The sequence below is a fragment of the Bidens hawaiensis genome, unplaced genomic scaffold, assembly GCF_021521415.1.
Source record: "Bidens hawaiensis isolate Kalapana, Puna unplaced genomic scaffold, B.hawaiensis_p1.1 tig00010577_1, whole genome shotgun sequence".
Lineage (NCBI taxonomy): Eukaryota > Viridiplantae > Streptophyta > Magnoliopsida > Asterales > Asteraceae > Bidens > Bidens hawaiensis.
In genome coordinates, this window is record NW_027491810.1 from 222,334 (window position 1) to 250,317 (window position 27,984).

Below are 27,984 nucleotides of genomic sequence, written 5' to 3' on the forward strand. Positions count from 1 at the left end.
TTTAACAAGGTTTCGGTCAAGGTCCAAGATCATACCCTATTCCTTGTATTTCATATAAACTATAGTCATACTTCACAATTTCAAACAAATCAAACAATCAAATCTCTAGCCAAACCTAACATGTTTCTTTAATTATCTCATGCAACATCCCATACACGATTACATCTTAATCCGGTGCCTTAATCACAATCACCAATACTCGGACAAATGTGCAATCCTACTATAATAAGATCATACAACTGTCAAACCTCCACCTACAATTGCTTTAGTAATTGTGAAAATCAAGAGGTCTTATTTCGGGTTGTAATAGGGCCAAGTGTTAAGGGTACGGAATGGGAATTTTTTGAAAGTAGCGCGCGTGATCCGATCCGGCCAAGTTGTTACATACTACTCATTAAACTACTATAAACTTTGCTAACTATAATACTGAACTTTTTTTTACTTCATACCACGGTGTAGTGGAAACAGCTAACAACTGTTCATCCGGAAATCTCTCATTGATTTCATGTGAATCTTCAACACCTTCCAAAGGAATTCTCGATAAGTGGCCCGCCACCACATTTTCACACTCCTTATTATCTTGGATCTCCAAATCGAACTCTTGTAACAATAAGACCCAACGAATCAACCAGGGTTTAGCATCTTTCTTCTCCATGAGGTAACGAACCGCACTATGATCCGAATAGACCACAACCTTACTTCCCCATATGTATGACCGAAACTTATCCAAGGCGTACACCACCGCAAGTAACTCTTTTTCAGTAGTGGTGTAGTTCAATAATGCCTCGGATAACGTTTTGCCTGCATAGTAAATCACCACCGGCTTCTTGTCAATTCTTTGACCCAAAACTGCTCCAATCGTGGTGTCACTAGCATCACACATAATCTCAAACGGCTTCGTCCAATCTGGCGGTTGCAAAATCGGTGCTTGCACTAACTTTTCCTTCAAAACATCAAATGCTTGCAAACACTCATTAGTAAAATCAAATGCAACATCTTTTAATAACAAATTGCATAAAGGTTTAGTAATCACACTAAAACCTTCAATAAACCACCGGTAAAACCCGGCATGCCCCAAAAATGGCCTTAACCCTTTTACATTTTTCGGTGGTGGTAATGAAGAAATAATCTTAATTTTTGCTTTATCCACCTCCATTCCCCAACTCGAAACTACATGACCCAACACTATACCCTCTTGTACCATGAAATGACTTTTCTCCCAACTTAAAACCAAATTAGTCTCGACACAACGTCTTAAAACTTTTTCCAATTCATCAAGACATCTTTCAAAAGTTGACCCAAAAATAGAAAAGTCATCCATAAATACCTCAAGTGAATCCCCAACCATGTCCGAGAAAATACTCATCATACATCGTTGAAACGTGGCCGGGGCATTACACAATCCAAATGGCATCCGCCTAAAAGCAAAAGTACCATATGGACATGTGAACATGGTTTTGTGTTGGTCATCGGGATGGATTGCAATTTGATTATATTTTTGACCCGACAATTTTTCAGTAACTTGGTCAATAAAAGGTAATGGAAAATGGTCTTTTGAAGTAGATGCATTTAACTTCCTATAATCGATGCATACTCGCCACCCGGTGACCGATCGGGTGGCGATTTGTTCACCACTTTCATCTTTAATTACCTGAATGCCAGCTTTCTTTGGGACTACCTGTGTTGGACTTACCCATGCACTGTCTGAAATGGGATAGATAATTCCCGCATCCAACCACTTGATGACTTCCTTTTTCACCACCTCTCACAAGTTGGGATTCAACCTCCTTTGAGTTTCCCGAGTAGGCTTTGCATCATCCGAGGTAATGATTTTGTGCATGACTATAGATGGACTAATACGCTTCAAATCGGCTATAGTCTACCCAATCACCGCCTTGTGAGCCTTCAACACTTCTAACAATCCTTCTTCTTGAGCCTCATTCAAGTTAGAGGCAATGATAACTGGCAATGCCTCACCTTCTCCCAAAAACGCATACTTAAGATGACTTAGAAATTCTTTCAATTCCACCTTGGGAGGACAAATCAAAGAAGGTTTAGTATCCGAATTGATTTCTGTTGGTAGACTCTCAACCTGATGAGTCCATGGTGGCCTGCCTTCTTGCAATGCCAATACATCTTGCTTCCTTTCCACCAACTCTAATACACAAATGTGAACCTGTTCAGAATCATCACAAACACAAACATCCAACATACCTTCCTCATACTCATGTGGTACACACCTATCTATAATATATGCCATAAAACATTCCTCACTAGCCAATGAATTAGCAATATTAGTAAACACATTTAAACGCATTTTTCTATTTCCAAAGGCCATGTCAACTGTACCAAATCGGCAATCAATAATAGCATGAGCAATGTTTAAAAATGGCCGACCCAATATAACATTTTGTTGTTGTGTTGGGTCAACCAACAAGTAATCCAAAACCAAAAAGTCAACAGGATAATAAAATTCCTCTACTTTTACAATAACATCCCGTACAATCCCCCGAGAAAGTTTGTGAGACAAATCAGCCAATACAACAATGGTCTCAACTCGTTTAAGTGGACCAAAATAGTATTGGTCATACAAACCCCCTAGTAGGATACTCACACCCGCTCCAAGATCCAATAGCGCCCATGACATTTGAAAGTCACCCACTTGAATGTTAATCAAGGGCGCTCCGGGTCTTGAAGCATAGGTGGGAGATCACCTTTAAGAATTGCACTCACTTGTTCAGTTAAATCAACTCGTTTAGGAACTTTTTGTTGTCTTTTCATGGTACAAAATTCTTTTAAAAACTTCGCATAAGCGGGTACTTGTTTTATTGCCTCAAGTAAAGGAAGATTGACTTTAACCTGTTTAAATACCTCCCACATCTCCTCCTTTTGAGGACCCCGTTTTAAAATCACGTTTTTCTTACCCAGATCGATCAAAGCCGAAGGAAATGGAATTGGAACCTCTTCCACTTCCTTGCTTTTATCATTTAAAATCTCATTTTGACCCGAATTTTTGTTTGAAAACTTGGATGGTTTAGGGGGTTGAATGGGTGAAGATTGTTCATCTTCACTTTCTAACCCCCGTCACATCCTCCACCACACCTTCAACTAATTCCGGTGTGGTATTGATTTTAAACTCCTTACCACTTCTTAAAACACTTACCTGATTAATCGACACATTGCGAGAAGTAGTATGAGTAGGGTTCACCTTGGTGTCACTCGGGAGTTGACCTTTGTTCTTCTTCAAGTTGGATACCTCGGTTGCAAGTTGGCCCATTTGAGTTGTCAACAATTGGATGGCCTTGTCACGAATTTCATCCTTTTGGACACGAGCCTCATCCAATTGATTCCTCTTCTTCATCTCTTGCTGCATCATTTTTAACATGTCCATCACTTCATTCCCACTTGATGAACCTTGACTAGAAGACCCACTTTGATTTCCACCTGGTTGTTGAAATTGACCTTGATTTCCTTGGTTATTTCCACTTTGAGCATTTCCTTGATTGAAGTATTGTTGGCGAGGAATAAAGTGGGTTTGAGAAGTTCCTTGGAAATTAGGATTTAGTTGAGTTGATTGATTATCATATCGAAAGTTCAGATGGTTACTCAACTCGGGATGGTAAGTATTTGAGTTCATGTTAAAATTTCAATTAACACCTCCTTGTCCTTGAATTGCATTCACTTCTTCAACTTGCCCTTCTACACCGGTACACACATCACTTGCATGTCCCAACCCATTACAATTCATGCACACATCATACACTTGATTGGAAGCTTGAGGTGTCTCATTATTAACCGCATGCACTTGTGTTCTTCCAATTGCCGGCCATGCTCTTCTTGCAGTTTGAGCTTTTCTTTTTGATGTGACCGACATATGCTCTAAGAACAATCATCTTGTTCATAATTTGTACCAAATGTACCATTGGTGATTGACATTAGATCCCTCTCATCTTTCGCATTCAACCCCTCATGAAAATCATTTAGCAACTCTCAAAGAGCTATACCATGATGAGGACAATTCTTGATCATCATATTGAATCGCTCAAATGCTTTGTAACGCCCGCTAATTTATCGGTTTAAAGATTTCCTGCCTATAGAGTATGTATGTTTTCTTGGGAATTGTCCGGCATCTTTTGTTGACCCGACCATCTTACCGGTACGTTAATTTATCTAATTAACGTGTAAAAGGCATGGGGAATCAAAAGTGATCTTTAAACCGATAAATTAGCGGGCGGTAAGATGGTGGATTCAGAATCACTACGGTACACAACTTCTGTTTACGGCAGCCTTGCTACGCTGGACCTCTACCGTAGCTTACGGTGGCTTACGGTAGCCTCAGCACCAAAACTCTCTTGCTTGTTTGACTTGTTGACTGCTATCACCAACTCTCGAGTCCTTTGCTCCTCTCTATCATAGTTCACTTAAATCTCCTTTTTTCTGCACCTATACTTGCAAGCATACACAATATAAGGTAGTAACCTAAATCCTTGAAATAACACGTAAAGGCACATGTTTTAATTAGAATTACTACACTTAAGGGTGGCTCTACAATCCACCCGTCACTTGACCTATGATCTAGAAAATCTCGACTTTAACAACCCTCTTAGTCCTCATCATCTTGGTCTTTATCATATCGGTCTTGACGTCCAGGAACTCCTCTTGATCCATAGATGTGCTCTTTCGGCTCTTCCGAACTCGACTACATCCGTGACCCTGTTACCAACATTCTCTCAGTCGTATGAACTAACATATCCACTCCTTTGGCTATGATTCCGGCCATCAAATCGAGCGAACAACAATCTTCCTTTATCTTCTTTTGTTCCCGAATCCAAACATGAGCACATCTTTTAAGTCAAAACATTTGTCAGAACATAACTCGTTCAACCCGAATAAATAACCAAGTACCAGTTAAACTTTATTTGTTTAACCGATAAAGAAAAAAACAACTTTTTCTTCTAAGTCCTCTTGGCACCAAATGAACTTTTGACGTTTTAACCAAGCAAATATTTGTTTAATGAATTCCTTGTTTTACTTAGATTCAATCACAAATAACAAGAGAAAAATATTAAAGTATTCCTTGTTTAATTGGAAAACAATAATTCCTTTTCTATTCTTCTTGTTGCTACAACGGTGCAGCTAACAAGAGTATGGCAATCTAAGAGTATATCCAAACCAAAGCTTCTATACCTGCTAAAAATCAAAGAAAACACGACCGGTTAGTCTCACCATAGGAGGGGGTCTCCTACGATCAATCTCCGACGTGAGAATCTGTGATATGATACGATTATAAGGTTGTAGGAATACAAAGAGAGAGTTAAGAAAAAACGGGATGAAGATGGAATGAGAATGCCTTTGGTGAAGTGTTCCTTATATAGGAAGTTGGAAGCTTCCCTAGGGGAAGCTGAAGCTTCTTAAGAGGAAAAGGTCATCTTTCCTTTCAGCATAAGTTGGCTGGGTGTATGTCATTTCCATATAAGCTTTGCTCAGCTTTTATTTGTCTTTTTGTTACTTTTACTTTATGGCAGACACCAGCTTTTATCAGCTATGACTTTATCTGACATTACTGTAGCAGGAGCTTCCTGGTCAACTTAGGAACCTTGTTGGGCAAGTGTCAAGCTCCCCATCTGGAAGCTTATGTTTATTGTTTTCTTGTTCCTAAGCTTCCCTGGCTTATAAGCTTCTGTTTGCTGTTCCTTTATTCTTAAGCTTCTTTAGCTTGTGGGTAGGGTACTCACGTCATCACTTCTCGATGGCCCTAGTTATTGGCCGGCTTCCACGTTACCTTGGCTTCCATCCCGGTAGCAACTATGATCAGCGACTTTTGATTACAGCTTCAATTTCGATTGACTCTTCTTTTCTTTGACCATGACTTTGACTGAACAATTTCAAGAGCATAACCGCTCTGATCAGTGGCAGATCCAGAAAATATTTTCAGTGGGTTCACTATTCGGGTTGGTTCGGTTGTTCGGGTCGGTTCGAAGGTTCTAGTTGTTTCAATGGTTCGAGTTAGTTAAGGTTTATAATATAAAAATACAATATATAATAACAAAAAATATATATCTGAATCGCAAGTCAAAACACCAAATAAACCAAAAAATTTTAACAAATTTCAGATAACAAAATGCAACATATTTGAATCAAAAGACCAAATAAAAAAAAACACCAGGTTGGCTCAGTTGGGTTTTATGAAGAGTTAAAGTGTTGAACAATGTGGGCTTAGGGATGTGACCGAAACAAGTTAACCACTTATATATTGTGATATAGAATAAAACCATGCTGAAAGAGGGATAAAAACCCGGTTTCCCACATTAGGAAACCAAGATGTTTACCACTAAGCCAAGGATCCAGTTTGTGTGTGGTTCACTCAAAAAATATATATGGGTTCACTTTCATATTTTATACATGCGTTTTATATAAAATCCGAGACTCAGTGGGTTCCCGTGAACCCACGCCATCAAATGTAGATCCGCCCCTGGCTCTGATACCAATTAAAGGACGAATTGATATAGCTCACCAAAACGTACACACACAATAATTAATATTGAATAACTCTCAATATATTATTTAAAGGAAATATAACTCAAAAACCCCTATTACACATAATTCATGTTTCTCTAGATGAACCCTAACTCGGTTGCATCTTGTGTTTATTTCTAATGTCATTTTGATCGATTAAGTTGAAATTTCAAAATTCAATTTGCCGAACACAATAATATAAACCATTATATTAAAAGAAAAAAGTGTGTATTTATCAGTTTTATAATTATGTAGTTATATTTTGTGGGTTAGGTTATCTTGTAGAGATCTCCTAAATTTAGAAAAAGGTACGATGAGATAATAAGTAACAAAATATAACACAATGCTGGATAAAGTATAACACAATGCTAAGAAATATAACATAATATCGATTTTTTTTTAAATTATAATAGCAATAAAAGGATCCGATTACAATAGAGAGATAGATAAGCGGGCAACAAGCTGTGTCGCCACCCTCTTTTGAATGATAAATCAAATCCTACCGAAAACAAAGACGAAAATAAACAATCAACACAATGATAAATAAAAAGACACAATGTTCTGAACAAAAATTCTAAAATCTACAAGCTAGAAATCGAAAAACAAAAAACCTAAAATCAGATATTGTTGACGATTCCAATACTGCTAGTTTGAGTTCAAGCAGAGTCCGTTTGATGCTTTTTCTAGGATTTTCTAGTTATAAAAGAGCATGTATTTGAGCCAACCCAATATTTAAGAGCGACCAAAGAAAATACAAAGTATTGTACAAATATTGGGTATGTTTGGTAGTGAGCTTTTAAAAGCTTTTAAGAGCTTCTAGCTTCAAACTTTTAAGAAAAATTTCATACTCAATAAAAAGCTTTGTTTGGTTGAAGGAGCTTGAAGCTTTTAGGTTATGAGAAAAAGCTTCATATTTAAATGTTACTACTACTAGTGTTTAAGAGAAAGCTACAAACTTTTATATTTAAATTTACAAGTTTAGTACTTAAACTTCCATCAACTTTTATTAATTTATATAATAGTTGCATATTTAACCCTTATTCAAAACTAACTACCCCCCCCCCTCCTAACTTTTTAAGAGACCATAACTTTTTCACACGTTAATATTTTTTTTAAAAAGTTGCATCATAAAAACGAGCATTTTATTCTCTTTAATTTGAGTATGATATTGTTTAGCATTCCTAAAATTTCTGACCAAATTTGACAAATTTATAAAAATGAAGGACCAAAAATATTCTTAAGATAAGTAATGGGAAGAAATGAGATAAAGAAAATAAAAAACATATTATGTTAAGTAAATAAGAAATTTCATCCCACATGAAAAAAAGTAAAGAAACGGAAGCACTTTATAAAGAAGGAAGTTCCCATAGTAATATTCTTATGTGGCTAACCACTCTCAGTAGTCCTAGCAGAGGGTGCGAAGCACCCGACGCCCACGTGCACGGGCACAGGCTCGGGCGATGGGCGCAATGTGGGGCTTTGATGGCGCACTTTGCACTTCGCACGCTCGCATGAAGATAGATCAAGACGTGACGAGCTACAAGGACTAAAAATGAAAATTAAGTTCATTCGCGCGACACGATGGAAATAGGTAAGGAAACTTCGTGCTATGCGAAGTAGCTAAGAAGTAACCTGGTCAGGTGCTGGCACGTGTCACCATGTGGCGACACTTGGCAGGTCTAGGAGATGACACACTAGACCTATCTTTGTCCTTCGCACGACGTGAATGACTATCAAATCAACTTCACGCTACATGAACGACAAGAAATATCAAAGGCGGCTAGTTTGTCCTTTGCGCTACGCGAAGGAGCACATTTCAGCCTATACATAAGTGGTCGTAGGGTGAGACCCACTTCATCCGTCCACACCTACTTTACCTCGAAGTACATGCCATAATCCCAACATTTCCGACACGCTCGTTGTCTAGAAGTACGTGTAAGTAGAAGTGCTGCCTACGTGAAGTTTTAGTATTTCATATAGATAAGTCATATAAGGTAGGGGCTCTGCCCGATTATTTTATTATATATGGCTTAGACTCTAGTCGTGGGTATAGTCTATACCTTGATCAAACAAATAAGTGAAAATGTAGCTTTCATAAGATAAGATTATAGATGAAAATATTATTCTTTATTTTATATAAAGATATTTCTTATGAAAGAAGAAATCTGATATGCACGTTTCTTTATGAAGAAGAAACGTAACGTATAATGTTAAACATATGTTTTATAAAAGACAAGATAAAGGTTATGCAAATAGACTAAAGGTCTAAATCTAGATTATAATTCTAGTTATTTATGAAGTATTATTCTCATACTACAGGTCTGAGATAAAGATCAAGCATATATCAGTGAGATACATTAATTATAACAAAAGGTGAATACGCTCAAACTTTTTATAGTATGAGTATGTTTAAAAGTTTCTTTATGACGTGAATACGTCTATATATTGTTTTAAAGATATTTACTCTTTTAGATTATGGAGGGTTATCCATATGTAAAGAGTTATAAAAGTATTTACATGAGGGTTGGTTCAAGTCCTCTAAAACGTTTTGATACAAGGTAGTACTAAACACTCAGGCTAAAATACACATGTGTCTGGATCCTTACATATATGTACTGTAATGGGCACACTACAGACATATTGACCATGAGGCAAGTGACTGTCTCTAGGGCGAGTGAAGTCCAATTAAGTGGTCTACGCGTATGTTTAGATCTGATGAGATGAGATTGAGACTCACTGAGTCGTTGAATGCTATTGGTGTTGTGCCATAACGAATTGTGAAAACCTTTTATCGAGTCCGCGTGTTCACCAGCATATAGCTGACGTATTTTTAAAAGTGTTTTCAGGTAATCAGGAGTAAAGTATAAAGGTGGATATACCAGTGGAGATAGAAGATCACTAGACATAAAATGCAGCTGGTGGCTCAGCTAATTTTGTAATGAAGCATATGTATAAATTGTTTTTAAACAAGTAATTTTGTAAAATGAAAAAGGGTATTTAATTCCCTATGTTTAAAAAGTAAATATTTTTATTTAACATTTTCCGCTGCAAACTTTGATAAATTGACATAATTTGTACCAACTATTGGTCACACGCCTAGGTCCGAAGGCCGGGTGTGACATATTGTTATACTTCTTTAACTTTAAAAAATTAACATAGTACATAATTACCAGTTAGGATCAGTAAAAAGTCGAGCTCGGGTCATGTGTAAGACCAAATTAGGGTCGGAACAAGTCGATACGAAAAGGTTAATTTAGTCTGGTTCGTGTCGGTGCGGTTGTGAGTCAAAAGTGGTCAGGTCAGAAAATGTTTCAGATTATAACAGTGCCGGGTCGGAAAGGAATTCAGATCAAAATATGCTAGTTTAAAAAATTATTTATTTGAAATTACTGTATATTTAAGCTTTGCTTCTTGATTTTCACTACCGGTTACACGCTTCCTGCCTTTGCACACGTCTACATTCAGAATATGTGTGCACTGTCATCTGGTAAATCATGTACCGACACTGATTATGCGGTTGATGTCAGGTTACGCGCCCACTCTGTCGCGCCGTACGCGCACCCAACTAGTTTTGTTAAAATCTCCGGTTACTCGGTCAAACACTAACAACTACCTGCGACCTCCACCTAGTTTTGCCGAACATACCCTGTTCTATTTTGATCGTTGATCTGGGTGATGAATCGATTCGAAGCCAATATTAAAGACCAAATACATTTGGCGACGTGGTGGATTTCCAATCCATGCTTCTTCAGTCACCTCCGGGCCTCCTTCTTCTTCTATCTAATTCTTCCGGCGTTCATCTCCGTCACCGGAATGTCTAGGCTTCTCACCACCACCACCGTCGCCATCCTCACCAAATCTCGCTCACCACTTCACCTTCATCCTCCGCATTTCACTCCTACTCCTACTTATTATCATAACCGTCTTCTTTCTATACCTAATCGCACCAGTTCTATCCGAGCCGTCAATTCGTCCTCTGACACCAAAAACGACAACGTTAAGGAGGATAATAATGAGGATGGGAACAGTTTTAAGTCCGAATTGGATAATAATGGCAGTTTAAGAAGTGGCGGCGATGGTGATTATCCGAGTGGCGAATTTGAATTCCAACAGCCTGGCGCCTGGAAGAGCTTCCTGGTGAAGCTGCGGATGCTAATTGCGTATCCCTGGCAGCGTGTTCGTAAAGGCAGTGTTCTCAATTTGAAATTGCGTGGACAGGTTCTGTGGTTTACTACCCTAATCCCCATTTTGTTTGTGCATATTTAGGATACAGTAAACGACCCTCGAGCTCGGCTCTAACTCGGCTCTGAGTAGTCATTTCAAGCTCAGGCTCGAATAGGTTGTTGTTTATTAATAGGATTAAGATATGTGCGTTTTTAATTATTTTTATATATTTTGAAAAAAAAAACTATAAATGAGCCAAAGATCGGCTCGTTTTGACTTACAATAGCTCGTGCTTGGCTCGTTTTGAGCTCTAAAGCTCGAACTCGGTTCTTGAGTTGTCTTTTCAAGCTCAGGCTCGAATAGTTTGTTATTTATCAATTAAGATATATATGTTTTTAATTATTTAGAGAAAAAAAACTATAAATGAGCCAAAGCTCGACTATGCAGGGTGAATTTAATGCTTGGAAATCAAATGAGGTAATTTAAAAATACACACGGCTTGTTAAGGCTCGTTGAGCCTAAACGAGCTTCCCATACAAGGCTCGATCTTGGGCTCACGAGCTTTATTTGAGGCTCGGGCTCGGCTTTAGCTCGAAAAAGCTCACCTCATTTTGAGCTTTTTATCAATCTGATCTCGAGTTGCTCGTGAGCGGCTTGGGACATTTGCACCGTTATCAATAACCCTGAAAGTTCTTTTTATATGTTTTTCAATTAATCTGTTTGTAGATATGCTCATTTTGGTAACATTTGATGGATTTTATATAACAGAATAAGATGAATATGGGCTTGTTAGTTCAAAAACTTGTTAGTGATGAATTTAAATATTATGTGTATCCAAATTGAATCTTATAATTATTAGTTTTAAATTTTTACTATTGCCAATTTCAGATTTCTGATCAGGTGAAGACTCGTTTCTCTTCGGGCCTATCACTGCCTCAAATATGTGAAAACTTAATAAAGGCAGCATATGATCCGCGCATATCTGGGGTTTGTCTTCATATTGAAACCCTAAATTGTGGATGGGCTAAAATTGAAGAAATTCGAAGACACGTATTGGATTTTAGGAAGTCAGGTAGTTTAGGCATTACCTTTTATAGAATTTTAAATAAATTACGTTGTGTTGAATGTGAGTTTTATATATTTAAATTGTGTTAATTCATTTCAGGAAAATTCATTATTGGTTATGCACCTCTATGGGGTGAAAAGGAATATTACCTCGGTTGTGCTTGTGAAGAACTGTACGCGCCTCCAAGTGCTTATTTTTCATTATACGGTTTAACCGCTCAAGCACAGTTTCTTGGAGGTTAGTTAAAATCATTGTTATTAAATGCGATAGGCAAACTCAATGCGCATAGGCCTTGCCTGGGGCCTAGGTGCAAGGCGCAAAATAAGCGAGGGCCTGAGTAAAAAAAGTGCACTTAAATAAAAAATAAAAAATATATTATGTATATGAAAATAATATTATTCTTCAAACAAAATAAATAAAAGCTACTCTATAACATTTTATATCTAGTTAGTACCAAAAGTTCTAAAATAGTCAAGATTCAAATGTAATTCCAAAATTTGAATAGAAAAATGTTCAATGTAATTCCTTTGACCTCCCTATATCTAAGTTTCAATAGCATTCCCTGCGTTTCTTTTGTCCGGCTTTTATCTTCTCATGTTCCTATCGTGGACAATGTCGAAGCGCTCAACTAGGAACTAGAAGCGCATTTGTTGAGCCTCGCCTGAAAAAATTGGCCCAGGCGCAACAAGCGAGGGCTTTTAATAACTATTGTTAAAGTATTATATTATAGAGACATGCAATTGACCATGTTATTTGTGAGATCAACATCTAATTATACCTGATTTATGTACATAAAGGTGTACTTGAGAAAGTTGGTGTGCAACCACAAGTGCAGAGGATTGGTAAATATAAGAGTGCTGGTGATCAGTTAACTCGCAAGAATATATCTGAAGAAAACCGTGAGGTGCTTAATACATTGCTTGATAATATCTATGGAAATTGGGTTGATAAGATTTCTCAAGCCAAAGGTGAAGTAACAAGTTTCTTTGTGGATTCATATTAATCGTTATATGTTAATGTGAATAATTTGATCTTTTGTTTGTTTACAGGGAAAAAAAAGGAAGAAATTGAGAGTTTTATTAATGAAGGAGTTTATCAAATAGACAAGTTGAAAGAAGATGGATGGATAACAGATATCAAATATGATGATGAGGTATGCTGTTTAATCAGGAATAGATTTTAATACTTCTTAACGTTTTACATTTAATAGAATATGGAGTTCATAATGTTAAAAAAAGCTTGATTATTGATGATTGGGATTTGCACTTTCAATACAAAGGTAGTTTTAGACTCTAGTGCATCATAGGCCTCACTCTTGTTTCCTTTTATGATAAATATACCATTTCAGATATGTTGCTGGTAATGTGTAACCGTTTCAGGTTATATCTATGTTGAAAAAAAGATTGGGCATTGCAGAAGAGAAAAAACTTCCGCTTGTTGATTATAAGTAATTAGCTCTCTTTTACAGTTGATACCTTACACAGTTTTTGGATATTTGAGAACCGTTCAGTTTATATTATGTTTTTACGAGTCAGATCGGTTTTCAGTTTTCAATGCATGCAAAACCATAAGCCGAACTGGAAATTCGATTTTTGAAAAAACATAAAATCACTATTGCTTTTGGGTTCAGTTATTTTGGTTATGGGTTGGTTATAGACTATATTGTTCTTTATCTAGGAAATATTCACGAGTTAAGAAATGGACTGTTGGGTTATCTGGTGGGAAGGATAAAATTGCAGTCATTAGAGCTTCCGGAGGCATCAGTCGTGTACGGGGACCATTTAGTTCACCTAGTTCAGGCATCATTGCAGAGCAATTTATTGAGAAGATTCGTATTGTAAGGGGTATGTTAAAATAATTTATATATAGTTAATCAGATCTTGGAAATTTTGTCATATAGGGACCAAAAAATGACTTTTATAAGAATTTCGTGCTCATTTTTGGATCTTGATGTTACTAATTTGTGCTAATTATTTTCAGAGTCGAAAAAATATAAGGCTGTTATCATCCGAATTGATAGCCCTGGAGGTGATGCCCTTGCTTCTGACTTGTAAGTTTCCTTAATAGAAAAGGCGTAATTTACTGAAACTTTAGATTCATATTCCTAAAGACTAGCTAACAGAAAGTGTTGCTAGATTATTACATTTCTAATGTGGTTAGCTATATTCACTTTTGTGTAGGATGTGGAGGGAAATCAGACTATTGGCTGAATCTAAGCCGGTAGTTGCGTCAATGGTTGATGTGGCAGCTAGTGGAGGATACTACATGGCCATGGCAGCACAGACCATACTCTCAGAGAACCTTACTTTGACTGGTTCAATTGGTGTTGTCACAGGTCGGTTACATTATCCTGTAAACATTTTTCATAAATTGTAAACTATTTGGCTGTAACCATTGCTAGATCTTCCTAATCACTGTATCTGTTTTAGGTAAGCTAAATTTGGGGAAGCTTTATGAAAGGATCGGTTTCAATAAGGAAATTATTTCACGGGGACGGTTTGCTGAGTTGACTGCTGCTGACCAACGGCCATTCAGGTGAGTGAGTCGGTTCTTATTTGTTAGATTTTCAGAATTGGATTTTCTAGTATTTAGAGAGAACATGGTTCTAAGCATTTGAATATCTGTGTGCAGACCCGATGAAGAGAAACTATTTGCAGAATCTGCTCAAAATGCTTACAAACAATTTCGTAACAAGGCAGCATTTTCAAGATCGATGCGTGTATGTAGTTATTTTTCAAGCAGTTTTAGGTGCTTGTTGAGTATGAAATCAGCAGGCTGACAGTGAATATAATTGCAGGAAGATAAAATGGAGGAGATTGCTCAAGGAAGAGTATGGAGTGGTAATGATGCTGCTTCACGGGGTTTAGTTGATGCAATCGGAGGCTTTTCACGCGCTGTTGCTATAGCCAAACACAAGGCCAACATACCTCAAGACCAACAGGTCGGTCTTGCTTTCTCTTAATGGCTCTTAGGTTCAAATAATTGTAAGAATGATATAAATTGTGTACAAAATGCATACAGGTTACTTTGGTTGAGTTGTCAAAATCATCACCCTCTTTACCAGAAATTTTGAGTGGAATAGGGAGCTCGGTGGTCGGGATAGACATGACATTAAAGCAACTAATGGACGGCTTAACATCAAGTGACGGGGTGCAAGCACGTATGGATGGAATCATGTTTCAAAGATCAGAAGGATCTTCGTATGCAAATCCTATTTTCAATTTGCTTAAAGACTACCTAAGTTCTCTTTGATCCAGAACCTTATTCATTTCGACAAGCATCACGAAACATGTTGGTGCAAAGGTCGAGACGCCTTGTTTTATATGTTTTAGGCCCTGTTGCCTATTGTCAAGTCAGAAATCAGATTACTGAACCCAAAGGTAAGAATACCATATTGGATGTAGCTTATAGAATTGTATATTTTCACTACAATACAAATCAATGCTCCTGTTTTATAGTTGTGATGACTGTGAGACTTAATTGTCCCTTGCTCGAGGGGCTGGTAATCTTCGGTGATGAACCATCTGTTATGGTCTATATGGTTTGTATGTGTATGCGAGCCATATAGAGATTTTTTTTTTCAAAATAGTAGGTTTAATATTAAAAAAAAATGGTTTCTAGGTCTCTGACAATGGATTAAATGGATTTTAGGTGTTCAGCTATCTCAAATGGTTGTATTGGATTCATCTCTCTAGTGACGGTCCATGTAAGCGACTACGTGTAAGTGTGTGGTGACTAGATCAGCCATCTTAGATGGTTGGATCTAAATGTATTCCCTTACACATCATTCTGCTACGTGACAGTATAAGATGAGACCAGCCATTTGAGATTGCTAGGTTAAACTCATATTTTCAATTTTGGCAAGCTCACGGGTGTAATATTTTGAAGATGAAAATATGATTTGAAGGCATATAAGTTGATGAAATATAACACCTGTATTTTTGTCTTGATATTTCCGTTATATGTTCTAAACTAGTAACGGAATGTTTTGTTAGGTATCTCTGTGAATGACTGATTACGTTTTTCTATTTAATTTTGATAATGGTTTATACATTCTGGCTTAAGAATTCAGCTACTATACTTACACGTTTTGACACGTTACATGACCACTCATTTTTTGTTACCTTAGCCATGAATAAACATGGAAAGCATGACTCTCCTCATAACAAACCACTTGCGGAGTACCAAATTTACACACTAACTTGGGAAAATCATTTAACATCATTAACGTTATTTTACATCACCATTTGTACATTACTACAAAGCATTTGCTATTGATGGTGTATCTAAATGGGAGCTGTGTTGGGTTTTAACAATATTATTAAAGTGATAAAACTTTATTTTTATCAAAAACGCAGCGGATATATGTTTTAAATCTTGTTAATTTTAGGTGTATAAAACAAACTTTATACATGCAAAATCCAATCCCGGATCCATATACGAAATACATACTAATAATCACATGCATGTCACTATAAGTCCATGCATGTCAAGACTACCTTTCAAAACCAAGGAAGAATGAAAGAGATGATGAAATGGTAGGCAAGAACTTCAATGGAGGAGTTCCTCAAGCTTGTATACCCCAAGCCTTCCAACAAACACTTTGTTTTAGCTAGGATTTGCTTCAAAACTTTTTTTCTTCTTCCCTTTGGTCCCTTGGCCGAAATATTTGAGAGAGAAAAGGAGAGGATTAAGTTTTGTTACTTGTAAAAAAAATGATAGTGTGAAAGAGAGAGTTTTAGTGGTCTTTCAAGACACCACCCACTAGTCCAATGAGAGACCTTGCATGCACCAACTAACTAGTAAATAATAATAAAATAAAGACAATTGAAATCCAATTTTGTTATTATTTATTATGATATAAAACATTTTCATGTTTAATAAAAATGTTACATAACATAAGACTAGTATACATGCAAATGAACAAGTCTTACATATTGTTATTTAACTAACTTAAATAACACTATGTAATGTCCTCTCTTCAAAATATAAATCATCCTTATGATCTATTCATTTCACAAGTACAATGATTTAGAAATCCCATTCCAAATAACGCAAGTGTTAATATTTATTTACATATGATCATATCATATATAAACAAATATAATTGGTGTTTGTCTAGCTTGTTATTGGGTATGACCCGACTTGGATCATAACGTACTAGCCACATCAATTATAATATGTGTCTTGGGCAGATCGAGTCCAACAATCTCCCACTTGCACAAGATACATAGAAGATTGATGCAAGTAGCAAATACCGCCTAACTACGGTTTACTACCCCTAATACGCATGACGAAGTGCCATTCAATAACATCATTCCCTTCAAGTCCCTTACTTGAAATGATTTAGGTGAATCTATCATTTATCCTTTTGTCTCAGATGTCATGTCAAATCCAGAGACACAGAGTGATCATTCTCTGTTGATTTAACTTAGCAGGCCTTAGACATCTTACTCTCAACGAATAAGAGGGACAAATCCCCTTTTGACTACATATGTCTCTCACAATCACCTTGTACCATACCTGATCTTAGCCTTATGTACCGTCATGTTTCAGAGCAGCGAAGAATTAAGTCAAAGCTTAATACTTGGTGAATATCAAGACCCAATATGTAACTCAGGTCAGAGGATACTATGATATTCGCCTTTCCTCAAATTTACTTATGATCAATCACAAGGATTCCATGTAGTAACATTTGAGAGCGGGTCAGTCCACTATTTATATCCCATAAATATCTATAAACCTTGGCAGCAACCTTTTGCTTTATATTCATACCTTATGAATATCCACCAATCCAAGTTCATAATAGTCTTACCTTTATATTCACTCCCACAAATATGAGCGACTACGGACATTTAGAATAAGTGACTTATTCATGGATTTAAACATGCTAAAATGAAACATAACTCAAAATGTCATAATCATAAACCATAATCATATGATGAGTCAAATTACAATTGTTCCGATATCCAAATACAAAATTTGATCAAGTTCAATCACTAGAATATCGAAGTCCTAAGGCACAAGTGTGACCTTCATGCTTTGGCCTTTCAAGGAGCTTCGTGAGTGGATCCGCAATGTGTTGATCGGTGTGAACTTTGTGAATACATATCTTTCCTTTCTCAACTTCATCCCTTATGTAGTTGAACCTCCGCTCAACGTGCCTCGTCTTTTGATGAGCACGTGGTTCCTTGATTTGAGCAATCGCACCCTCGTTGTCACAAAAGATTTCTAGAAGGTCCTGAATGGTACGGACCACCCCTAGATCGGCAATGAATTTCCTTATCCATGCAGCTTCTTGAGCTGCCAATGAGGCGGCGATGTATTCCGATTCTGTGGTGGACAATGCTACCACATCTTGTTTCAAGCTCTTCCAAGAGACTGCCCCACCGTTCATAATGAAAACATATCCCGATTGTGATCGAGAATCATCTCGATTGGTTTGGAAACTCGCATCCGTGTAACCCTTTACAACGAGTTCCTCCTTACCCGAACCGTATATTAGAAACATGTCCTTAGTCCTTCTAAGGTATTTCAATATACTCTTGACAACCATCCAATGGCTACTTCCCGGATTTTGTTGGAATCTACTAGTCATGCTTAAAGCGCATGACACATCCGGTCTAGTACATATCATTGCATACATGATGGCTCCTACAGCCGATGCATACGGGATTCCATTCATTTTCTCTTGCTCTTCCTTTGAGCTTGGACATTGAGATGCACTCAATATCGTCCCTCTTTGAATAGGTACCAAACCTTTCTTAGAGTTCTCCATCTTGAACATTTTCAAGATTTTGTCAATGTATGTACTTTGGTTTAAACCTATCAACCGTCTTGATCTATCCCTATAGATCTTTATTCCTAAATATAGGCGGCTTCACCAAGATCTTTAATGGAAAACAACTTTCAAGCCATGCTTTTACACCTTCCATGGTTGGAATGTCATTTCCAAATAGTAGTATATCATCAACATACAATACTAAGAAAGTGATTATGCTCCCACTAGCTTTCTTATATACACAAGCTTCATCACCATTCTTGATGAATCCAAATTTCTTAACTTCTTCATCAAAACGGTGATTCCAACTTCTAGATGTTTGCTTCAATCCATAGATTGATTTCTTTAACTTGCATACTTTATTAGGATGTTGTGGATCGATAAAACCTTCGGGTTAAACCATATAGACATCTTCCTCAAGATACCCATTTAGAAAAGCGGTTTTGACATCCATTTGCCATATCTCATAGTCATAATGTGCGGCTATGGCAAACAATATCCTAATAGACTTTAGCATTGCTACGGGAGAGAAAGTTTCATCATAGTCAACCCCTTGAGTTTGAGTGAAACCTTTTGCTACAAGTCTTGCTTTGTAAGTATCCAAGTTTCCATGCATATTGGTTTTCTTCTTGAAAACCCACTTACTTCCAACAGGTTTGGAATTAAGAGGTGGTACAACCAAATCCCATACTTGGTTGTCATGCATGGATTGCATCTCAATGTTCATGGCTTCAAGCCATTTATCACAATCGGATTGTTACATAGCATCACGGTATGTGGTGGGTTCATCCGAATCTACCACATAGCATCCATCCATGAAAAATCCATATCTTTCGGGTGGATGACTAATTCGACCGGATTTGCGAATGTTTTGTGTGTCTTGATCAACCATTTGATCATTCTCAACATCCTCTTGTTGATTGCTAGTATCAACCAAACGTGTATCGGCTTGTGGTTCTCGATCCTCCTCGAGTTCCACCGTTCTACTAGTACCTTCCATAAGGAACTTAGTTTCCAAGAACTCGGCCTTTCGAGCAACGAATACCTTTTGCTCGGTTGGGTTGTAGAAATAATATCCCATAGAATCTTCGGGATATCATACAAAGATACACTTAGTGGATCGACTTTCAAGTTTGTTTTGGGTGTTGTTCTTGACATAAGCCTCACAACCCCATACCTTTAAATATGATAACGATGGAGCCCTTCCATTCCATATTTCAAAAGGTGTCTTGTCCACTATCTTGGTTGGGGCCATATTTAGAATACGGGCCGCGGAGAGCAAAGCGAAACCCCAAAATGATAGAGGCAATGTGCTTCTAGTCATCGTAGATCAAACCATATCTAATAGAGTTCGATACCTCCTTTCGGACACACCATTGTGTTGTGGTGTTCCGGGTGGAGTAAGTTGTGAGATAATCCCACAACTTCTTAGATGATCATGGAAAGTATCACTTAGGTATTCACCTCCTCTATTCATTTTGGAAGATTTTGAACATTTCAAAAGCTTCATCTTTGTGTCTTAACAAGTACACATACCCATAACGACTATAGTCGTTAATAAAGGTAATGAAGTATCTTTCACCATTCCTTGTCATTGCCTTAAAAGGACCACATACATCTGAATGTATGATACCTAATAAGTCTTTTGCCCTTTCATTTGTTCCACTAAAGGGGTCCTCGGTCATCTTTCCTAACATACAAGATTCGCATTTATCAAATGAATCATCACTTGATACCAAAAGACCATCCTTTTGAAGTGTGTGTATGCGATCTTTGTTTATATGACCAAGGCGACAATGCCAAAGATAAGTTTTACTCAAATCCATTTTGAGTCTCTTGGTGCTTGATTGGTATAATATGTTATCATAAGATGTGTTATTATGAACCAATTCATAAATGCCATTAGATGGCATTGCTTTAAAATAAAATACATCATTCATGAAAACATAAATACAATCATCCATAAACTTAAAATCATAACCATATTGTCTTAGAAGTGAATCGGAGATAATATTCCTAGTCAAACTAGGAGCATACAAAACATTATTTAAAATAACTTCCAAACCATTTGGAAGCTTCAAAATGTAGTCCCCTCGGGCTTCGACAACAACCTTTGCTCTGTTGCCCATGAAGAGACTACTAATATCTCCTTTCTTGAATCCTTCATTTCCTTTGAACCCCTACAACAAATTGCAAATATGAGTTCTACATCCGGTATCCAATACCCATGTGTTAGAGGAAATAATATTAAGATCAATATGAATCATGAAAGTTGTACCCGAGGTTTGCCCCGCATCCCTCTTAGCTTTCAACTCTTTTAGATAGGTTGGACAATTCATCATCCAATGCCCTACCTCCCCACATCCAAAGCACGGATCCTCCGCGCAAACCTTTGGCTTCTTTTCTTTCGGTTTGGGTGGCCCCGCTTTCGTCTTTCCCTTGAACTTAGCCATGACTTGTCCCTTACCTTTGGCAACCTTTGCCTTAGGTTCCGGGTGATGCCTCTTCCTATTACCACCTTCATTGATTGTTAGAACGGGTAAAACCTTTTTACCCATTCCCGCCTCGGCTGTCTTGAGCATTGCGTGAAGCTCACCAATGCTCTTGTCCCACCCATTCATGTTATAATTCATAATAAATGTCTCAAACTTTTTAGTTAAGCCATTTAGGATCAAATCCGTGGCTAACTCGTTTGAGACGCGACAATTAAGGCGCTCGAGATAATCAATGTGGATTTTCATTTTAAGTACATAAGATGAGACCGATTGGGTTTCTTCCATACGACATCCATGAAGCGCTCGAACCATTTCGAAGCGTTCTACCCTAGCTTGTGTAAGGAACATTTCCTTAAGTTGGGTGATCATGTCGTATGCCCCATGAAGTTCAAAATCCTTTTGAATTTCGGGAATCATAGTTCCCAACATGAGGCAAGAAACTTGCACAGAATCCTCATTGTGCTTTACCCAATTGTTATAGTTATCGGCATCGTCAACGCTAGGTTCTTCGGGAATAGGCTCGTCTATCACGTAATATTTCTTTTCTTGCTTGAGAACGATTCTCAAATTTCGATACCAATCCATAAAGTTGGTATAGTTTAGACGATCCTTATCAATAATAGATCTTAGTGATAGGTTGTTAACAGGTGGAATAATAACGTTAGGTGGATTATTGATTGCAACCATCTACAAATATAACAAAGCTCAATTTTAGTATTTTCAATATCAATAATTAATTTTAATCGTTAATACCCTTTATGTCTCCTAGACAATTAATGATTAAAATCTAGAACCCAACGTTACGTTCAAATAGTAGTTAGGTGACCTTTATCCTACTATTTAAATTAACAATGTAGTCAACGCTTGACGATTGCAACCCTTTGCAACTTCTAGTTTTATGGGACCGGTTAAGCATCTTATACTTAGTTGGCATGTTTAATCCCATCAACACCATTGCATGCCATGCTTCGGTGACCCTATTCACATGGTTTCCAATTTAAGTCGTCTTACTTATACACACATGTGAGTTTACACATACAAACGGTTAGGTGACCTTTATCCCACAAATATGGCAAACCCACCTCAAACTCACAAGTTTCCTCCAATGCGGTTAGGTGATCTTTATCCCACATCGAGTTCCCAAGTGATTCGAGTGTCGTATAAAAGGACGGTGTTCAACTTATTTTATAAAAGGGATTTTAGTTTTCTAAATTCTAGATTGAAAAACCTTTTATGTACCTTCCATTTGCATGCATTCAAATGTATGGTACTTAGTTGAAAAACTCATTTTCAAAGTTCCTATTAATAAAACTCATTTTATTATGAAATCATTAGACTTTAATAAAATCAATTTTTTTTATTACATAACGATTTCTAAGGAACCAATTTTATGTTAGTTGTTGATTTTAAGTAGTTAACAATCCAAATTGTAATAACATACACAAAAGTAAATCAACCATGCAAGCATAAAACATACAACCACAAGTTCATAACCATAGCCTCCTAATGTTGACTACACTTGTTGACCGAAAACAAGTGTGCCAAAAGGTCTCTCCTAAGGGACTCAAAAGGACATAAGCTTGTGTCGGTGAACTCCCACTTGATCCCGCATCCAAATGCTCCAAGTGTTCACCCCGTGTTGTGGTCTACATCATTTTATTTGGGCTTCCTTCCTTGCATCTTCTTTTACAAAATATATCCTAATACATTTTTTCTAGTAAAAGAAAAGTATCTAATCTACTTATTATTACAAACCAAATGAATGAATAAATAGATTACAAACCCAAATAAAATATTACAACCATATCGAATAAACAAACAACCACTTGAATGAACAAACACATCAACACAAACATTCAACCAAACACAAGGCCATGGCTAGGTTATGAACATCCAATACACATCCAAATATGCAATAATAAAAGACCAATATGGTTCCCCTTTTTCCCTCAAAACTTTCGGCCATATCTAACCAAACCAAAAGTTTTCGGGTTTTGTCCAAACAATACAATCAATCATCCAAATGACCTAGTTTTTCAAGATTACCACATGCATGTAAAGTATAACCTTGAAAAACCATGGGGAAACCAAAACCCCAAAAACTTTCGGCCATGGTAGGATTTTCAGTTTTCTCTTTTGATGAATATGCGATTTATGTATATGATTTAAGCATTTATTAACTCAGTAAGATGTTCATAAGGTCTAACTAGAATAATGCGTCTGTTTCCTAAACTGTTATTTTCATTAGTTGCTGAACAGATGATCAATAGATTAATACATTAGAAAGTTTTAAAGTACATTTGCTTGCAGATATTGCTCATTTGTATCTGATTTAGTAGACATGTGTTTGAACGATTTCTTCCTGATCGATACGTTATTTAACAGCATCAAAATGATCACATTAGATCTGTATTGGCTAGCAGAACTTTTAGTTTTCACTTTTGATGAAAATATGATTTGTTCAGTCATTATAGATGTTCATAAGGATGGACTATGGAGCATTTTAGGTTTATCTAACATAGAATAATACTGTTTGTATCCTAAGCTTTTAGTGTATTCAATTTCAGATATCTGATCAGCTTAAGTCTAGCTTCTCTTCTGGTTTATCACTGCCTCAAATATGTGAAAACTTTATAAAAGCAGCATATGATCCTCGAATATCTGGTGTTTTTCTCGAAATTGATAAACTGAATTGTGGATGGGGTATACTAGAAGAAATTCGAAGGCACATACTGGATTTTAGGAAGTCAGGTTAATTAATTAATTTATTAGTATCTTATTATAGGACCTATATTAAATTAGCAAATTAAGTCTGATACATTCTTTTATCTATTATGACAATTCAATTAGGTAAATTCATTGTTGGTTACGCACCTGCTTGGAGTGAAAAGGAGTATTACATTGGCTGTGCTTGTGAAGAGTTGTACTCCCCTCCATGTGCCTATTTTTCTTTATATGGTTTAACTGCTCAAGCATACTTCTATGGAGGTATGTTGACATATTGTATTTCATATATATGTTTGTCATTGGTATTGATGCTTCTTACTTCTAAGAAAATGTTTTGCTATTGGTTCACTCAGCCGAACTGCAAGTTCTTGTTCACTTGTGCTAGAACTATATGGAGTTGTTACTAAAGGAAGTTAAACACCTTCCATAAATATGTTTTTACTTGATAACTTTTACTATAACTGAAAAACTGGAGTTGATTCATAATGTGGTACTTATCAAATAACTATAAACTTTCCGAATGCAGTCTGGTTTTGACCTGTGCAATTTGCAATTTTAACAATCATTAATTGAGTTATTTGATTGTCATTTTAGCTATTTGATGTGCCATATGGGTTGATTTGGGTGTATATCATCTCTAATGCATCAAACGAGTAAAGCAAAAAATGGGTCGGATATTGCATAAAGGTCATGTTAATACATACAACCTCTTGCATAATAAAAAATATCAGATTATTGTTGTGGTAAAATTCTTGAAGCCTTTTGTTTATATTTTTATTATAAAGTGGACAGAAAGTTATTTTGGGTCAACCCTGCGTTTTGACCAGTTACCCAAATTTCCTAATCCTCCCATTTTCTACCTTTAAGCATGTTACTAAAAACTACCTTTTTTTTACAGAAAGTCAAACTACTTTCTTTAGTGTAGTTTTACATAGAATTATGGTCATGTATATATCATTATACATTTATGCCTATGATATCTCGAGAACAACTTCTTAAACTAACCAGAGTTATGTGCATGAAGGTGTACTTGAGAAAGTAGGCGTGGAACCACAAGTGCAGAGGATAGGTAAGTATGAGAGTGCCGGTGATCAACTAAGTCGCAAGAATATGTCTGAAGCAAACCGTGAGGCGCTGTCTAAATTACTTGATGATATCTATGCAAATTGGGTAGATAAAATTTCTCAAGCCACAGGTGAAGTTACTTTGTGCCTTCCCTTATTATCTTGATATATATATAACAAGTTGAATTGAAATATTACAGGAAAGAAAAAAGAAGAAATCGAGTGCTTTATTAACGAAGGAGTTTACCAAATTGAGAAGTTGAAAGAAGATGGATGGATAACAGATATCAAATATTATGATGAGGTATGTACATTCTTTAAGAAGCATATATAGATATTTTAGTTCAAAATGCTAAAAAGCTTGATTATTGATGATTGTGATTTGCAAATTCATTTACTGAAAATGCATCTCTAGTGCAGCATAGACCGCACTCTTGTTTTTCTGATAAATATACCAATTTTCAGATATGTGCTGGTATTTGTAACCTTTTCAGGTTACATCCAGGTTGAGAAAAAAATTGGGGATGGAGAAGCCTGTTTCATTTGTTGGTTACAAGTAATAATCTCTCTCATAGTGTTCATTTAGTAATTAGCCATGCTGCACACACATTTGTATATATATTCTGAAGATTGGACAGTTGTGCTTCTTTTAAGTTGTGTAGAAACCAAATTTTTGTAACTGAAAACTAACAATCTAAATCAATATACAAAAGTGGCTGTATTATTTACTAATATCCTATATCTAGATCTAAATTGTCATGGCAGTAAAATAGTTGTTACTTTCTTTAATATGAATATCATGTAGCTAACATGGTAATATGCATATAATGAAATAACTTATAGAACACTTTCAATTCATTTCTACAGTGGTTACTCAAGAGTTAGCAAATGGATATTGGGATTATCAGGTGGCAGTGATGAGATAGCAGTAATTAGAGCCTCTGGTAGCATCACTCGTGTACATAGGCCATATACTTCTAATTCAGGCATCATAGCTGAACAATTTATTGAGAAGATTCGTGAGGCGTATGGTATGTAAAACAGCAAAAGTAAAACATTATATATTTTCTTTGATCTTAAAAGGTTACACGGAAAGGACTAAAATAAAAGACATATAATTAGTAATCTGGAATATAGAACAGATTTACATCTTATTTGTTATTTGATACAGGATTATTGATATTGTTTTGGAAAAGAACTTGTTCATACTTACAACTGCACTATATGTATAATAGTTTTAGTCTTTTTTTTTGCTTGAATGGTTACATTCTTATATTACTAAAAACATACAAAATCAAGCCGCCTATTGGAAAAAGCAATAAGAAAAATTTGTAGAGGCATCAATTTCGACGCCTTTGCTCTTCAATGGGTTCAACAGAGTGAAAGTTACTTAAAGTATATTTTTAATACCCCGTAAATTAATATATATAAACATTATATTGGTATTGAAAATATAATATTTGTAATCATATTTAAGGCTAATTTACTGTCTCATTAGATTTCCTTTTGTTTCTACTCAACTATGATCCTCATATGCAATAGTTTACACCTTTACAACTGTAGTTACAGACTCTTCTAGAAATTTCATGCTTACTCTTTTATTTTGATATCATTTCATGTTTATAAACTTGTGCTATATAATTTCAGATTCACGGTATAAGGCTGTCATCATCAGAATTGATAGCCCTGGTGGTGACGCTCTTGCTTCTGACTTGTAAGTGCTTATGCATTTTTTCACCAGATTTAAAATAAATAAAAAAACATAATTTATTCAACCTTTACACGCATCCATGATAAAGTCTATATTCTTGATCTTAATATAAAAGCAGAAATGAAGTTGAAAAGGAAAGATTAACAAAGAGAAAATGTTACAAAACGATTTAAAATTTTAAATTGGCTTTTATCTGTTTTTGTGTAGGATGTGGAGGGAAATCAGACTATTGGCTAAATATAAGCCAGTAGTTGCATCAATGGTTGATGTGGCAGCTAGTGGAGGATACTACATGGCCATGGCAGCAGGGACTATAGTCTCAGAGAATCTTACTTTGACCGGTTCAATTGGTGTTGTCACAGGTGAACTACATCATCTTGAGCTTGTTTGACTTTTCAAGGTAGTATGCTCAATCTCTGTTTCTGTTTTTAGGTAAGTTCAATTTGGGGAAACTTTATGAAGGGATTGGTTTCAATAAGGAAATTATCTCAAGAGGACGATATGCTGAGTTGACTGCGGGTGACCAACGACCATTCAGGTGAGTCAGTGGATCATTGATTTGTTAGATTTTTCAAAATATATGATTCTAAGCGTTTGCATATCTGTGCAGACCCGATGAAGAGAAACTATTTGCAGAATCTGCTCAAAATGCTTATAATCAGTTTCGTAACAAGGCAGCATTTTCAAGATCAATGAGTGTATGCAGCTATTTTTTAAGCATTTTTAGATATTAAATTTCCAGACAGTGATTATAATTGCAGGTGGATAAAATGGAAGAGATAGCTCAAGGAAGAGTATGGAGTGGTAAGGATGCTGCTTCACGAGGTTTAGTTGATGCGATTGGAGGGTTTTCACGGGCTGTTGCTATTGCCAAACACAAGGCCAACATTCCTCAAGACAAACAGGTCACCTTTACTTTTGAAATTAACAAGTTGTAATCTTGACTTGCTCATTTTCAAGCAACGTAAGGCGATAGGTTTGTAACCATATTGTCGGTTGTGTGCAGGTTACTTTGGTTGAGCTGTCGAAATCATCACCCACTTTACCAGAAATCTTGATTGGCATAATGGACACAACTCTAAAGCAAGTGCTGGATGGCGGCTTGACATCAAGTGATGGTGTGCAGGCCCGTATGGATGATATTAAGTTTTAGAGATCACATTTGCACACAAAACCGTATAATTTTGCTACCAAACTTCACTCGGATATCAGGAGATATTTTGATTTTTGACACGTACACGAAGCAAGCCGGTGCTAAATGAATGTTATAGTTCCTGTTGTTAAGCACCACATTCAGCAGTTAAAGTTTGAAACCAAAGGAAATTAGATCCAATGATGGTTTAATATCACTATATTACTAAGCAAGCTTCTTGTTTCTTCTCTGGTGGTGTTAGAGCATTCATATCACATCTCCTACTCCAAACCAAAAATTACACTAAAACTCATTTTATTTCTCTCTT

General features: G+C 36.4%; 3 protein-coding genes across 3 annotated transcripts; 2 read left to right on the top strand and 1 right to left on the bottom strand.

Moving 5' to 3' along the window:
* Window positions 1-1,879: 1,879 nt before the first annotated feature.
* Window positions 1,880-2,647, bottom strand: LOC143535725 (uncharacterized). The gene has a single exon (XM_077029902.1). It carries the CDS (start codon window positions 2,645-2,647, stop codon window positions 1,880-1,882), a length of 768 nt encoding a protein of 255 aa, XP_076886017.1.
* A 7,675-nt stretch (window positions 2,648-10,322) lies between these two features.
* Window positions 10,323-27,901, top strand: LOC143535716 (serine protease SPPA, chloroplastic-like). The gene is made up of 13 exons (XM_077029896.1): window positions 10,323-10,734; window positions 11,569-11,752; window positions 11,846-11,983; window positions 12,544-12,714; window positions 25,014-25,117; window positions 25,308-25,369; window positions 25,681-25,844; window positions 26,461-26,527; window positions 26,732-26,886; window positions 26,957-27,062; window positions 27,135-27,222; window positions 27,286-27,429; window positions 27,531-27,901. Exons 1-13 carry the CDS (start codon window positions 10,330-10,332, stop codon window positions 27,675-27,677), a joined length of 1,935 nt encoding a protein of 644 aa, XP_076886011.1. The 5' UTR covers window positions 10,323-10,329; the 3' UTR covers window positions 27,678-27,901.
* Window positions 13,951-15,182, top strand: LOC143535718 (serine protease SPPA, chloroplastic-like). The gene is made up of 5 exons (XM_077029898.1): window positions 13,951-14,081; window positions 14,176-14,281; window positions 14,378-14,465; window positions 14,544-14,687; window positions 14,768-15,182. The coding sequence occupies exons 1-5, from the start codon at window positions 13,979-13,981 to the stop codon at window positions 14,996-14,998; spliced, it is 672 nt and encodes a 223-aa protein (XP_076886013.1). The 5' UTR covers window positions 13,951-13,978; the 3' UTR covers window positions 14,999-15,182.
* Window positions 27,902-27,984: the final 83 nt, after the last annotated feature.